The sequence below is a fragment of the Dipodomys spectabilis genome, unplaced genomic scaffold (assembly GCF_019054845.1).
Source record: "Dipodomys spectabilis isolate Male_0828 unplaced genomic scaffold, ASM1905484v1 ptg000043l, whole genome shotgun sequence".
NCBI lineage: Eukaryota > Metazoa > Chordata > Mammalia > Rodentia > Heteromyidae > Dipodomys > Dipodomys spectabilis.
The window spans coordinates 7183152-7197904 of NW_024870720.1; the positions used below are offsets into that span (position 1 = coordinate 7183152).

A 14753-nucleotide genomic window follows, 5' to 3' on the forward strand; every position below is an offset into this window, starting at 1 on the left:
AACAGAAGTAGTGCTATGGCTCAAATGGTAGAGTGCTAGCCTTGAGCTGAAGAGCTCACAGACAGTGCCCAAGGCCAAAGTTCAAGCCCCACAACCGACAGGAAAAAAAAAAAAAAAGATAAAAGATGTAAGCCAGGCACTGGTGGCTCATGTCTATAATACTAACCACTTAGCAGGCTGAGATCTGGAGACCATGGTTCAAAGCCATGCCAAAGAATCCCTGAGACTCCTCCCATCTCCACAATGACCAGCGTAGAAGAGCATTCACTAAGCAAGTTAACCCAGCTGAGTGAGCATGAGTTCTTGAGTTCAGTCCCCAGTAGTGTCACAAAAAAAAGACTGTTATTTCAAAATTATGAAACTTCCCCAGAAAGATAAATTCAAGTAAACCGTCACAGCTGGGTGGTGTGAAGGGCGTCTCAGTTTGTCGGTGTTTGCCCTGTCCTTGCAGGAGCATGATGACGTGTGCCTGGCGGGGGTGGCCCAGATGGCCATACGAATGGGGGACATCCGCAGAGGGGCCAACCAAGCCCTCAAGCACCCCAGCAGAGTCCTCAAAAGAGACTGTGGAGCCATACTGGAAAATATGAAGGTATCCTTTTCTCTGCATAAGTATGCGTGTGGTCTCATGCACAGCAGCTTTAGGGTTTTAATAAGCCTGTTTTATTTTTAGCAATTTTCAGAAGCAGCCCAACTCTACGAGAAAGGCCTGTACTATGACAAGGCTGCATCTGTGTACATCCGCTGTAAGAACTGGTAAGGGAGAGGTCGTCTAGAAAGGAGTGTGTTGAGGGGTCCCCATTTATCTCTTCGCCCCTCTTCCTATCTGTCGGTTCTCTTCCTCCACCAGCCCCTGTTTTCCTTCTTTCTTTTTACTGCTTAAAGAAACTCATATTAGTTTGCTATGGGGAAATCTCTAGTCAAATAAATTACTATGAAAAACAAAACCCCTGTTGTTACAAAGAACTAATGAACTAACTTTCATCTTCCCACCTTGGGTTTGGAGGGCATCAGGGAGCCAAGATTTTTGAAATAGCATGATAACTGTTTTTTGAATCCTAAAAACTAGCATTTGCGGGGGAGGGTTGGTCAGATGTGGTAGCTCACACCTGTAATCCCACTAGTTGGAAGGTAGAGATAGGATCCCAATGTGGAGCCAGCATAGAAAAAAAGTGATAGGTCTCATATGGAAAAAAACAAAAAACCTGGGCAAAAGAGGGCTGAAGGTATGGCTCAAAAGTAGTAGAGCTCTTGCCAAACAAATGCAAAGCCTTGAGTTCAAACTCCAGTACCACAAAAAAACTAACAATGATTTCAGCCTGCAGTTGCAGGCAGCCCCTGAGGCGGAACCGAGGTACCGACACCATTCTCCTTGAATCTCTTTCCAGGGCAAAAGTTGGTGAGCTCCTGCCTCACGTTTCCTCTCCAAAGATCCACTTGCAGTATGCCAAAGCTAAAGAAGCAGATGGAAGGTGTGTACCGTTGCTCCTGTTTATACAAATTTAAAATAATGTAAGTTTGATAAATCAGCCATTGATATGTACAAGCCTGTAAGAATGGCGAAACGACACCTGACAGAAACGCGTCTCCCCTCCCCCGCCCTCCGCTGGCCTGCTGCACCACACTTTATTTTCCTACGCCACAGCCCTCAGTTCTTCCTTTGTGCATTTCAATAGAGACTAGTGCCCCCTTTAATTTCAGACTAAAGATTAAAATCAAAATTCTGGTATTATATGACATGAATGGAGTTACGTGGTCATCATTTTGTTAAGGAGATTAACCTGAAGATAGAGAGGAAAGAAAAGAATTGTGAGCTTCATGCAGATGACAGCAATATGTAAGCCAGAAATCAGAACTAAAACGTAGTCATGAAGAGTTAATACCCGTAATAGGAAAAGAAGCTAAAGACAAGAAGGCAAGACCCAAAGGAAGAAACAGAGCTAAGAAATTGTATTATTTCTGTAAACTTGAAAAAAGCATCTACTTCACAAATAATAATCAGAGCATGCTATCATATCTGAAAAGATTTCTTTAAACTAATAACTCGACTGTCAGAATGCACTTGTTATCTGTGATTGATAGAAGGGTAAATTTCTAATATCTTTGGAAAGTATCTAGTAAGAGATTTTAACGGTTATCCTCAAGCTTTGGAATAGCAGCCTTTGGAAATAGATGTGTACTAAATGTCATGTTGAAATAGAAAGAAATGAAGAGTTGTCCAAACTGAAAAGAGTCCTGGGTGCCATCTAGAGTTGACATAAAGATTTTATAAATTCTAGATTTCCTGTTTTCTAAACTAATCCTACATTGCTATAATATTTCCCCCACTTTGATCAAGGTAAAAAATAATTAGGTGTGGAGGTCCATGCCCATAATCCCAACACTTGGAAGTTGAGGAAGGAAAACCATAAACTCAAGGTCAAGCCTGGGCCACTTGGTGAGACCCTAGCTCAAAAAGAAAATTAAAATAGAAATGACATGACATCAGATGAGAAAATAAAATTCAATATTGATATTTTAGCATTCATTTATTTTTTTAAAAACCCACAAGAGTTCCTGGGATTTTTTTGTGTGTGTTTTTGGGGTTTTTTTGTTTGCTTTTTTGAAGGGAAGAGAAGTTCAAAAACAAAAACAAAACCCATCCATATCCCATTGACATTTTCCTTGTAAGTTGACGGGCTAGGAAGCTGATGGGAGTGCAGTGTTTCTTTCAGGTACAAGGAAGCCGTGGTGGCGTATGAGAGTGCCAAGCAGTGGAACAGTGTGATCCGCATCTACCTGGACCACCTCAATAACCCCGAAAAGGCCGTCAGCATCGTCAGGGAGACCCAGTCTCTGGATGGAGCCAAGATGGTGGCCAGGTGACAGCTCACTTGTAGTTTTGAACTGCCAAACACTAACTTTAAAACAATCCCCCACTTCCTCTCCTCATCACATATATATAATCAATCAAAAGGAAGATTTAAGCCTGGCGCCGGTGGCTCACACCTGTAATCCCAGCTACTCAGGAGACTGAGATCTGAGGATTGCTGTTCAAAGCCAGCCCGGGCAGGAAAGTCCGTGAGACTCTTATTTCCAATAAACCACCTGAAAACCGGAAGCGGCGCTATGGCTCAATTGGTAGAGCACTGGCCTTGAGCTGAAGAGCTGAAGGACAGCGCCCAGGCCCAGAGTCCAAGCCCCACGACTGAAAAAAAAAAAAGGTAGGAAGATTTATTCCTTTTGATTTTTTTTTATAGGATCCAGCTGTTTTAATTTAGGCTGATTGTAGCAAGTTTATCAGAACCTGTTTGTCAAGTATACCAGTATCACCTACAGCTGAAATGTATACAACAGTTTGTAACTCCAAAACCATTTTTCTGGTTGAAAAAGTTTGTTTTATAAATCACAAACTTATTTGACATAACAGTGGAGCTAATAAAAGCACTCTGTCTTAGGTTTTTCCTACAGCTGGGTGACTATGGGTCTGCTATCCAGTTTCTGGTCATGTCCAAATGTAACAATGAAGCTTTCACCCTGGCTCAGCAGCACAACAAAATGGAAATATATGCAGATATCATTGGTAAGTAGCATTGTTTTCCCTATAGTGTTTAACATCTTCTAAAGGTTTTTATCTCATGTGAACACTTGGACTCTTAGCACCTACTGATCAGATTGGTGTTCACAAAACCCTCTTGTGTGCCATTCATATAGAGACACACATAGAGATATTACTTGGTAGACTGCCTGATCCATAGGATTTCAAAATTAGCTACTATCATAGAAAAGGACTTATCAAAAATTAAAGTTTTTTGGATGAACTCCAAGAGAGGCTAGATTTCCCAAATCCAGATATCACTCTTCTCAAATTATAAGAAATGCAGGATGCTTTCAGAAAATACAAATATTTTCACAAATTAAAAAAAAATGAGATACAAATTAAGACCATATAGAGCCAGGCACTGGTAGCTCATGCCTGTAATCCTAGCTACTCAAGAGATCTGAGGATCACAGTCCAAAGCCAGTCCAGGCAGGAAAATCTGTGAGATTCTTATCACCAATTCACCAGAAAACCAGAAGTGGAATTGTGGTTCAAAGTGATAGAGCCCTAGCCTTGAATAAAAGAGCTCAGGGACAGCACCTAGGCCTTGAGTTCAAGCCCCATAACTGACACACACACACAAAAAATACTATGTGGTTGTAGGGTATTGGTGGCTCACACCTGTAGTCCTAACTACTCAGGAGACTGAGATCTGAGGATCGGGGTTCAAAGCCAGCTTGGGCAGGAAAGGTCATGAGACTCTTATCTCCAATAAACTACTCAAAAAAACAGAAGTGGCACTGTGGCTCAAGTGGTAGAGTGCTCACCTTGAGCTGAAGAGCTGAGGGATGGTGCTCAGGCCCAGAGTTCAAGCCCCATGACTGACCAAAACAAAAACAAAAAACTATGGTTAGTTTAAAGAAGTAATCTTTGGGGTTTTTTTTAATTTTTTTTTAATTTTTTTAATTTAATTTAATTTTTTTTGTGAACATACTGTACAGAGGGGTTACAATTACATGGGCAGGATAATGCATACATTTCTTATCAAGCATTGCAGCCTCCTCCTCCTTTGTTTACCCTTCACATCCCTTCCCTACCTCCCCGCTACCGCCCCACCACCCAATCCTCCTCCCACCCCCAACATTGTAAAGCTCGTTTTCGACATGACCTTGTACTTCTCATTGTTGCAACAGGTCCACCTGTATCCTTAAACGACTTGTTTTTCCCCATCTCCTCCACAAGTTATACTGACATCAAATATAGTGAAAGCAGGGGTTATACTGTGGGGGAGGGACATACAAAGCAACAAAGAGATAATCTTATAAATGCGTTAAAAACAAATGCATGAAATAAAAAAGCATTAAAATACATATCTAAGGGTTCATTTTCCTAACATCACATTATCTGACCTTTTCCACTTGACTCAGTAATATATGGTTTTTAAAGATTTGTCATGTCCAAAAAAAAATTTATGTTCTGAGAATATCTTTCCATGTTTGCAATTATTCTTAGAAACTATTGAAGTAATTTTCAAATTTTGTTTTATAGACTATACAGGACATTATTTGTATTGTTTTTGCTTAATTTCTTGTTGTTTTATTTTTTTAATTTTAATTTATTGTAAAGATGCTATACAGGGAGATTATGTTATTGTTTTATTGTAGTAAAGCATGCATACATAAAACTTGCATTTATAATTGCTCATTTCTAGGGCTGGTCTAGCTCAGTGGTAGAGGACTTGCCTAGCACAGGTGAGGCTCTGGGTTCAATTCCCAGAAATGGAGGAGAAAAAAGATGCTTATTTCTGTTTCATTAAATACATTCACACTCTTGTGCAGCCACTCACCCTGACCAGCTCAAGAACTTTTCCATCTTGCCATACTTAAAATATGTCCATTGATCAGTAACTCCCCATGCTCCTCTTCCCCCAGGGATCCTATTCTACTCCTGTCTGGATGTATTGTGTTCTCTATAGGACCTCTTGTAAGTTGTCCTCCTGGGTTATTTTGCTTCTAAAATTCACAAAATGCCCATTAGAATTGATAGGACTCATGAGAAATTGTTTTCAGTCTTCATTGGAACATTTGTTTCCCAACAAATTGGAGCTAAAGAAAAAGAAAGAAATACAGATAAAGCAACTTTAAAGCTAGATATGCTGGTGCAGGCTTATAATTGCAGCACTTGGACAGAGATGGTAGGACAATGCAAGGCCAGCCTGGACTATATAATGAGACTGTCTCACAAAACCAAGCACTGGGGATATAGCTCAATGGTATAGCTCTTGCCCAGTATACACAAGGCCCCACATTTGACCTCAGCACACACATAAAAAAAATTAGAACTATCAAATAACAGATAATATGTCTGCTTTAACATTACAAATTACAATTGCACTTCAATGCTTTAGTGTGGAATGGTTTCTAGGCTGGTAAGGATATAGCATATCCTATGTAAGAGATGCGTAGACATAGACAACCCCATCCACAAAACACACATCTGCTTCTCTCTACCTTGCTTTATGGCCACCTTTCTCTTAGAAACTCCAGGTCTGCCTAGACTAGAGGCATAGGGCTGTTAGCACACTTCAGTATCCTACTAGGCTCCCAACTCCCAGGAGTAAAGGAAAACAATGCATTGGAACTCCAGCAGCTCCCTCTGTGTTTGGTATAGTCGAAAGGCCTAAACTAAAAGAAAGCAACAATAGAAGGTAATTCGCACCTGATGTCCACTTGAATGTCTTCTTCCCTATTTGCCAAACCAAATGTTCACACCAAGCATTGAGCCAGGTGTGATGGCACACGCCCACATTTCCAGCTATGAGAGAGGTTGAGGAAAGAGGGTTATGAGGTCAAGGCCAGCCTGGGCTACAAGTGAAATCCTACCAATAGAAGACTAGACTAGATGAGGCAGAATAGAATGAAAAAAATAGAAAACCAATAGAAATTGAAGTAGAATAGAATATTGCTGGGGAAGAGAAATGGCTTCTGGTTGTGTTGGGACTGAGTTCTGAAGCTGACAAATTGTGGGAGTTCAGAGTAGTCCTGTTGTTTCAGAAAAAAGATTTGGATAGAGAGAATGATAAATTCTTGGAAGGCAATAGCACACCAGAACTAGATTCTCCAAAAATCTTATTTCCTGTCCTGACTGCTGCTGAGGGTGAAAAGATGGAGCAGAGTTACTACTTGGAGTAATCGTAATGAAGGTGTTCTATGATAAAATCAGAGACGGATAGTAGCATTGACGTCTGCTCTTAAAATGTATACATTACTCCTTTTAAATCTTTTTAGATTAGCAATCAAAGGTAGATAGTTCTGCCTAGATACTCAACAAACTTCTTTTGTAGGTTCTGAAGACACAACTAATGAAGACTACCAAAGCATTGCCTTATACTTCGAAGGGGAAAAAAAACATCTCCAGGCTGGAAAATTCTTCCTGCTATGTGGCCAATATTCACGAGTTAGTATTTGCTTTAAAAAAAAAAAAAAAGGCTGGGAGTCGGTGGCTCACGCCTGTAATTCCAGATACTCAGGAGGTTGAGATCTGAGGATCACGGTTCAAAGCCAGTCCGGGCAGGAAAGTCCGTGAGACTCTAATCTCCAATCAACCATCAGAAAAACCGCAAGTGGCACTGTGGCTCAAGTGGTAGAGTACTCGCCTTGAGCTGAAGAGCTGAGGGACAGCGCCCAGGCCCAGAGTTCAGGCCCCACAACAACAACAACAACAACAAATACCCTTGCCAGACGCTGGTGGTTCATGCCAATACATCTTAGCTACTCAGGAGTTTGAGATCTGAGGATTGCAGTTCAAAGCTAGTCTAGGCAAGAAAGTCTGTGAGACTCTTATCTCCAATACATTATCAAAATATCTGGAAGTAGAGCTGTGGCTCAAGTGGAAGAGTACTATCTTTGAGAAAAAGTAGCTCAAGGACAGCGCCCAGACCCTGAGTTCAAGCCCCCAGAACTAGCAAAAAGAAAAGGAAAAAAACAAAGCAAAACACCTGAGAGTCCACAGAAGTAATCAGAGGAAGTATTATTAGATTCTAGAATGCTCCCACACACCCAGATTTGAAATCTTTGTTGGGAGTACTGGGAGTCAAAACCAGGACTCTGGCATACTTAGCACATGCTCTTCTACTGTGCTACACCCCTTGTCATCTTCTTTCCTAAAATCTCTCTGTCCCTGGGTCTCCTCGTTTTTTAAATATTGGCCCAGGTATAATTAATACCACATTGGGTAAAGAAAAACATATTTATGTATGAACCCAACCTACAGGCTGCCAATGCGTTGTTTCTCTCTTCTTAGAAAAAAAGTTGAGTCTTGGCTGACTCAAGAGAATTTCCACCACTTAATCGGCTAGCCTGAGCTTCCCAGCCGCAGCCCGCTGTGTCTGTGGCAGCATCCTACACTAGACTCTTACAGTCAGGCCTACGCTGGCCTCGTCCCCCCGTCTTCTGCCAACTGTCTAACAGAGCTTCCCATCCGTAGGGTTTTGCCATGTGTCACCCCAATCCACAGCCATCTTTGCTGCCTCAAAGCAAAACCAACTGTTTATGACACTCATTTGTCTGTTAAACTGTTTAATTTCTCCACAGGTGGGATGTTCAGGAATTAGACACATAATTGCTTAAAATAAGTGACTTGTTATTAGCATCCCATAACACAGATCTCTCCAGTTAGACTGTACCTAACTCAAATAGACATATCACACCCCTCCTGACATTCTTTGCAGGATATGGGACAGACCTACCTGCATGATCTTTTGTCAATGAATAGTTGAAAGAATGAATGAAAATAATCTTCCTATTGCCAAGTACGTTGGCTCAGGCCTGTAATCCCAGCACTGAGGAGCCCAGCCTAGGCTACATAGCAAAACCCTATCTCAAAAGCTTCCTGCGGAATGAAGGCACATTTTTACATTTCCATTTCCTCAGTAATCAGATCTAAACTTCAGAAAGTTAATTGGACTCTTCCATTTTTTTTCAAAACAAGACCTAGCTTTTGAAGTATGTGGTTAAGACTCCACATTGTGTAAGCCTCCAGTTGAGATGAACATATTTTGACAAACTATAATTTGTGAAAAGAGCTCTAATTTGTGTGAAAGCTTTGTTTATCTCAGTGTGAACACACTGAAAATTTTTTCATTGTTATACATTTCTCCTTTAGGCACTTAAACACTTCCTGAAGTGCTCAAACTCAGAAGATAATGTGGCAATAGAAATGGCCATTGAAACTGTAAGTAAACGCAACTTTCAAGACTACCAATATTTTTTTTAAGTTTTTGAGGAAATTTCGGAGTATATGCAAAAGTAGACCGACCAATGTAACAGTCTTATCAACTTCTGACTTCTAGACTTTGCACAGTCCTACTTTTGTCACATCCTACCTTCCTTTATTTGGGATTATTTTAAAGCAAATCAGACATCACTTCCTTTCTGGAAGTATCTATATCTAAATGATAAAAAAACCCTGCAACTATTCATTTAGGTGTAACTTGCAAAATTAGTACAATTCACAATTCACAGGGCCTAGTCTCACAACTGAGTTAATGTCTTCATACATGCACCTGGGTAACCCTGACCTATCAAGCTCGCTTTGTCCTGTCTCCCCTAGTCAGCTCCCCTGCCAAGCTAACCACAGTCCTGACTCCTCATTGTGTGGTTTCTCTGAACTTCAAAGCACCAGAACCATGCATACAGGCCTTTGCTGCTTGCTTTCTGTCAACATTGTGTCTGGAAATGAATGGATCTCGTCATGTTGCATGTAGCGGTGGTCCATTCTTACTCATTGCTGGGTAGAATTCTATAAAGCTATACAATGATTTATTTACCTGGCACTCTATTAATTGGCATTTGGGTCAGTTCTGGCTTGGACATAATCATGTCTTTTGCTGGAATAAGCACTCAGCTTTACTGGGTATATAAACAGAATTTAAATTATTAGGTCATAGGTATACATATTTTTAGCAGTAAATAGTAGATACTACCGAGCATTCTTTCCAGACATCTTGGTTGCTCCACATTTTTACCAATACCTGTTAACTATTCTAGTGGATGCATAGCAATACCTCATTATAGTATCCCATTCACTTTTATTGATATTGAGCAGCTTTGCACGTGTCTATTGCCTGTTTGAATTTCCTCTTCTGTCAAGTGCTATGCAAAGTCTTTTTTTCCAGTTTAGAATTGTACCATCTCGTTCTTACCAATTTGTATGATTTTCACACATAGTAAGGAATGAAGTCTTTTTGTCAGATATATGATTGTGAAGCCTCTTGAGCTGCGTGCCTTCTGAGGTCTGAAAGTGTCTTGATGAACAGAATTCTTACATTTTAAAAAAGTCTAATTTGTTAATCTTTTATAGTTAGTGCTTATTAGTCCAAATTAAGAATGCTTTGTCTATCTTATAGAGAAGACATTTCCTCTATGTTTTCAATACAAATTTGATTGTTTTGGCTTTTTTATTTAGGTTTATGCCCCCTTTTGTGTATGGCATACAATCGAGATCAAAAATCTTTTTTTTTTTAGCTATGTCAGTTGTGGGGCTTGAACTCCTTGAGCTTTTCTGCTTAAGGATAGCTCTAGACACTAGGTCAAAACCTAGTTGACCTAGTACCACTTATGAAAATGTCATCTTCATTGGGTGCTGGTGGCTCACGCCTATAATTCTAGCTACTCAAAAGGCTGAGGATGATTCTGGTTCAAAGCCAGCCAAAGCAGGAACGTCCATGAAACTGTTACCTTCAATTAACCACTAGGAAACCAAAAATCTAAAATCCAAAAGTGGAGCTGTGGCTCCAAGTGGTAGAGTGCTAGCCTTCAGCAAAAGAGCTTAGGCATCCAGGGCTGGAGCTTAAGCCCTGTGACTGACAAAACAAAAAGGGAAATGTCATCTTCTCCTCACTGAAGTGCCATGGGATATTTGTCATAGATGAAATCACCAAACATATGTGTGTGTGTTTTCTTTAGTTTCTTCTCTTTTTAGTTATATGTCCTTACCCCTCCTCTTGTTATATATTATATATAGTATATACAATATGTATGTATAATATATGTGCTATGTATAATATTATATAGTATATTATATAATCACCTTCCTATCTCTATGAAATACCTTTTTGTTGGTGGTGGTGGTAATCGTGGGGTTTGAACTCAGGGCCTGGGTACTGTCCCTCAAGGCTGACACTGCCACTTTGAGCCCCAGTGCCACTTTTGGTTTTTCTTTTTTTTTTTGGATATAAGAGTCTTAGGAGGAAGTGGCGCTGTAGCTCAAGTGGTAGAGCGCTCGCCTTGAGTTGAAGAGCTGAGGGACAACGCCCAGGCCCAGAGTTCAAGCCCCACGACCGACAAAAAAAAAAAAAGTCTTAGGAACTTTCCTGCCTAGGCTGGCTTTGAACTGCAATCTCAGCTTCCTGAGTAGTTAGGATTATAGGTGCCCAGCTTCTGTGAGATACTTTTATGTACAATTCATCCCTTTTCCTCACCAGCTTCTCTTTTCTCTTCTTGCATAAGTTTATAACAGTGAAATCGCTGGGGTTTTTCTCTTATGGAACAGGTTGGCCAGGCCAAGGATGAACTGCTGACCAACCAGCTGATCGACCATCTGATGGGCGAGAGTGACGGCATGCCTAAGGTACAGGAGACTCTGCTTTGCAGGCTGCTGATTTGTGGCTTTACTTGATTCAGCCCTGTTCTCACCTGTCACACGTTTGTAATACAGACCTGTGAACTCATCCCTCTGAAAGTGGCCACCAGTCCTGCAGACCATCCCTGCATGTTAGAGGCCATGACAAGTGTTCACTCATTAGTTAGCATCCACCTGTGAAAGAGCCAGATCCTCACCCCTACCAAACACTCCTCACCACCCAGGCTTCCTTAAATATTAGTTTGGTTTATTCTGGGAAAATGGTCATTGAAACAATGACTTCACATTAGGAAAAGGGTTGTGTTTTTTGTTGTTTTTGTCAGTAGTAGGGCTTGAACTCAGGGCCCGAGCATTGTCTCTGAGCTCTTTTGCTCAAAGTCAGTGCTCTACCACCTGGAGCCATAGGGCCACCTCCAGTTTTCTGGTGGTTAATTGGAGATCAGAGTCTCACAGACTTTCTTGCCCAGGCTGTCTTTGAACCACAAGCATCTGGATTAGAATACATTTTATTTCCAAACAAACAAACAGGTCAGGCACAGACCCTGAAACCAGATCAGAGTGCCCTGGATCCTAGCTCTGCCCTTCTGCTTTGTTTCGAAGTTAGGGTGCTAGCCATGCCTCCTCGGGTGCCCTGAGCACGAACTGAGTTAGCATTTCCTACCTTCTTACAATTCTAATGGCACTAGCCTCTTCATAATCAGCCAACTACCACCTAATCAATCCTCAGTTACTGGCAGATGACCACTATTCTAACTGAAATGGCGAAGTACAGGTTTTTCTCCCCTTGACTGATGAAGAAATTGAAGTTTCTCTAATGGCTTGCATGGCAGGATGCCAAGTACCTGTTCCGTCTGTACATGGCACTAAAACAATACCGAGAAGCTGCCCGGACTGCCATCATCATCGCCAGAGAAGAGCAGTCTGCAGGTAGGTCCCTTGGTTTTGTTGGGTTTTGTGGTATTGGAATTAAACTCAGCCTCACGCAGGCTAGGCCAGCACTGGGTCTCTGAGCTACATCTCCAGGTCTGGGTCCCTAATATATTTTTATAGCCAGATAATCGAATCAGGCTCTACCTCTTCCCTACCCTCGCCAGGAAAACGTAGCAAGTTTCCAGTCTAAGGCTAAGGAGAAGGCCACTACTAGAATTCAGAGACATGGATGACCGGATGAAGGCCTCCTCTCCGGAACCTCACAGTCTCGATCTCTGGGTCAGTGACCTCTGACCTTTCCAGTTCTCAGTCCCTCCTACAGACACATAGCACTTCTTTCCAGTCCATGCATTTAGCATTATCCATCTGTGACATGTTGCTAAGTAGAAGATCATATTATTATGGATCTGGCCTTTTAGTGTGGTTTTATTTATTTGTGTTTCTTTTGGCAGTACTTGGATTGAACGCTAAGCCTCTTGCTTGCTAGACAGGTGCTCTATCACTTGAGTCATGCCTCCAACCCCTGTATACCTTGGTTGTTTTCGAGTTAGAGTCTCACTTTATGTCCAGGCCAGCCTGAGCTGTGGATCCTCCTACTTGTGCTTCCTGCTGTTGCTAGAGGAGGGAAGACACACGGCATAGTGCCCAGCCTTTTCTCCCCCTGTAGCTGGCTGACAGGAGCATGCCACCACACCCAGCCACTGGCTGAGATGAAATGTTGGCACTTTTCTGCCCAGGCTGGCATCACACTGCAGTCCTCCAGTCTCTACCCCTCAAGTAGCAAGGATTACAGGCGTGAGCCACCACACCCAGCTCAGATCTGGCTCTTTATAGAGCCACTTACAGAATCTCTAAGTGGTTCTGTTCATTCATATGCTCCATAAATACTTGTAGAATAGGCCAGAGAATTAGTTTATCTTCCAGTTGTTGCAAATCAGATCTTTTTGATGTTCATAAATATGGAACAGTTTTAGGAAATATGTAATTGGGTGCCAGTGACTCATGCCTGTAATCCTAGCTACTCAGGAGGCAGTTCTAAGGATCAAGGTTCGAAGCCAGTCCTGGCAGGAAAGTCCATGATACTTTTTTTATGGCTTGAACTCAGGACCTTGACGCTGTCCCTGACCCTCTATGTGCTCAAAGCTAGTGCTTCACCACTTAAGGTAGCGCTCTACCACTTGAGCCACAGTGCCACTTCCGGCTTTTTCTGTGTATGTAGTACTGAGAATTCAAACCCAGGGCTTCATGCATGCTAGGCAAGCACTCTACCACAGAGCCACATTCCCAACCCCCATGAGACTCTTACTTCCAGTTAACCACAAAAAAACTGGAAGTGGTGCTGTGGCTCAAAGTAGTAGAGTGCTAGCCTTGAGCAAAAAAGCTCAGGGACAGCATCCAGGCCCTGAGTTTGAGCCCCACAGCTGACAACAAAAAAAAGAAAGAAAGAAAATATGTAACTAAAATGCAACAGTGGTACTCACTATGTTGAAAACAAACTATACAACTTGTATATGTGGATGAGAGAGAAAAACTGGGAGAGAGTGAGGGAAGAAGTGTACTTTTTTTCTGTTTTTTGCCAGTCTTGGGGCTTGAACTTAGGAGCTGGGCACTGTCCCTGTCCCTCTCTGTGCTCAGGCTAGTGCTTTACCACTTGAGCCACAGCGCCACTTCTGGCTTTTTTGAGTATTTTCTTGGAGATAAGAGTCACATTCCCTGTGAGACTCTTCTGCCTGGGCTGGCTTCAAACCGTGATCCTCAGATCTCAGCCTCCTGACTAGCTAGGATTACAGGTGTGAGCCACCATGTCCAGCAAGAAATGTACTCTTTATCTGACTATGTAACTATAGCCCCCCTGTGCATCACCTTTATAATAACAATAAGAATCTTAAAAAGAAAGCACATAACGAAGTCAGTCATGACTTGATTCCGCTCATGTTGCCCTGACACCTCCGGTCTGTCAGATGAGTGCTAGAAGCTCAGCCGTCACAGAGACGGCCAGTTCTACCCTCCAGCTCACCATTAGATGGGAGAGAGTGAAAGCAGGTTCAGAGTCGTTCTCTGCAGTGACAAGTGCTAGACTAGGGAGAGAAATGTGATAATGTCATTAAAGGTGACAGGATCAACACCCCCCACCCCCACCCCTCAGCCCCACATCCTGAAGGCAGGGGACAGAGAGTGCTGGGGAACGGAGAGAGAAATCCACACAACCTCAAGCTGAGTTTCAAAGGCCCAGACAGCCACCATGAAGAAAATGCCCCCTGCCTGGAGAGGCATGGATGGGCCAGAAAGGGAATGGGCTTTTGTTTTTGCAATGCTGGGAATTGAGCCTCTGCAGCTGCTCTACCATTGTGTCCTTAGAGGGCTTCCTACAAGGTGTGTGCCGTTGAGCTTGAGATGCAGCCTGAGGTTTTGAGGCAACTACTATCCAAACGCAGCTCCAGAGGAACTGACAGCCCAGGGCGGTGGGAATGACGGGCATCAACACTGGGCCTGAGCTGCCAGGCCCGTGCTCACGCCTGCAATCTTAGCTCCTCTAACGGCTGAAATCTAAAGACTGGGAGTTGAAACCCGCCATACAAGAAAGCCTTGAGTAAAAAATCTTAGGGGCAGTGCCCAGCCCGAGTCCAAGCTCTAGTGCCAGGGAAAAAACAAACAGAAAACC

At 42.4% G+C, this 14753-nt stretch overlaps 1 protein-coding gene across 1 annotated transcript in view; it reads left to right on the top strand.

Annotated features, from left to right (window-relative positions):
• The window catches only part of Wdr19 (WD repeat domain 19), a 65531-nt gene that overhangs the window by 43533 nt on the left and 7245 nt on the right, over positions 1-14753 (top strand). The window contains exons 22-30 of the mRNA XM_042678327.1: positions 452-592; positions 674-756; positions 1389-1472; positions 2715-2861; positions 3438-3562; positions 6864-6976; positions 8684-8752; positions 11072-11149; positions 11992-12088. Of these exons, the coding sequence (XP_042534261.1) occupies positions 452-592; positions 674-756; positions 1389-1472; positions 2715-2861; positions 3438-3562; positions 6864-6976; positions 8684-8752; positions 11072-11149; positions 11992-12088 (937 nt within the window). The remainder of the gene's footprint in view (positions 1-451; positions 593-673; positions 757-1388; positions 1473-2714; positions 2862-3437; positions 3563-6863; positions 6977-8683; positions 8753-11071; positions 11150-11991; positions 12089-14753) is intronic.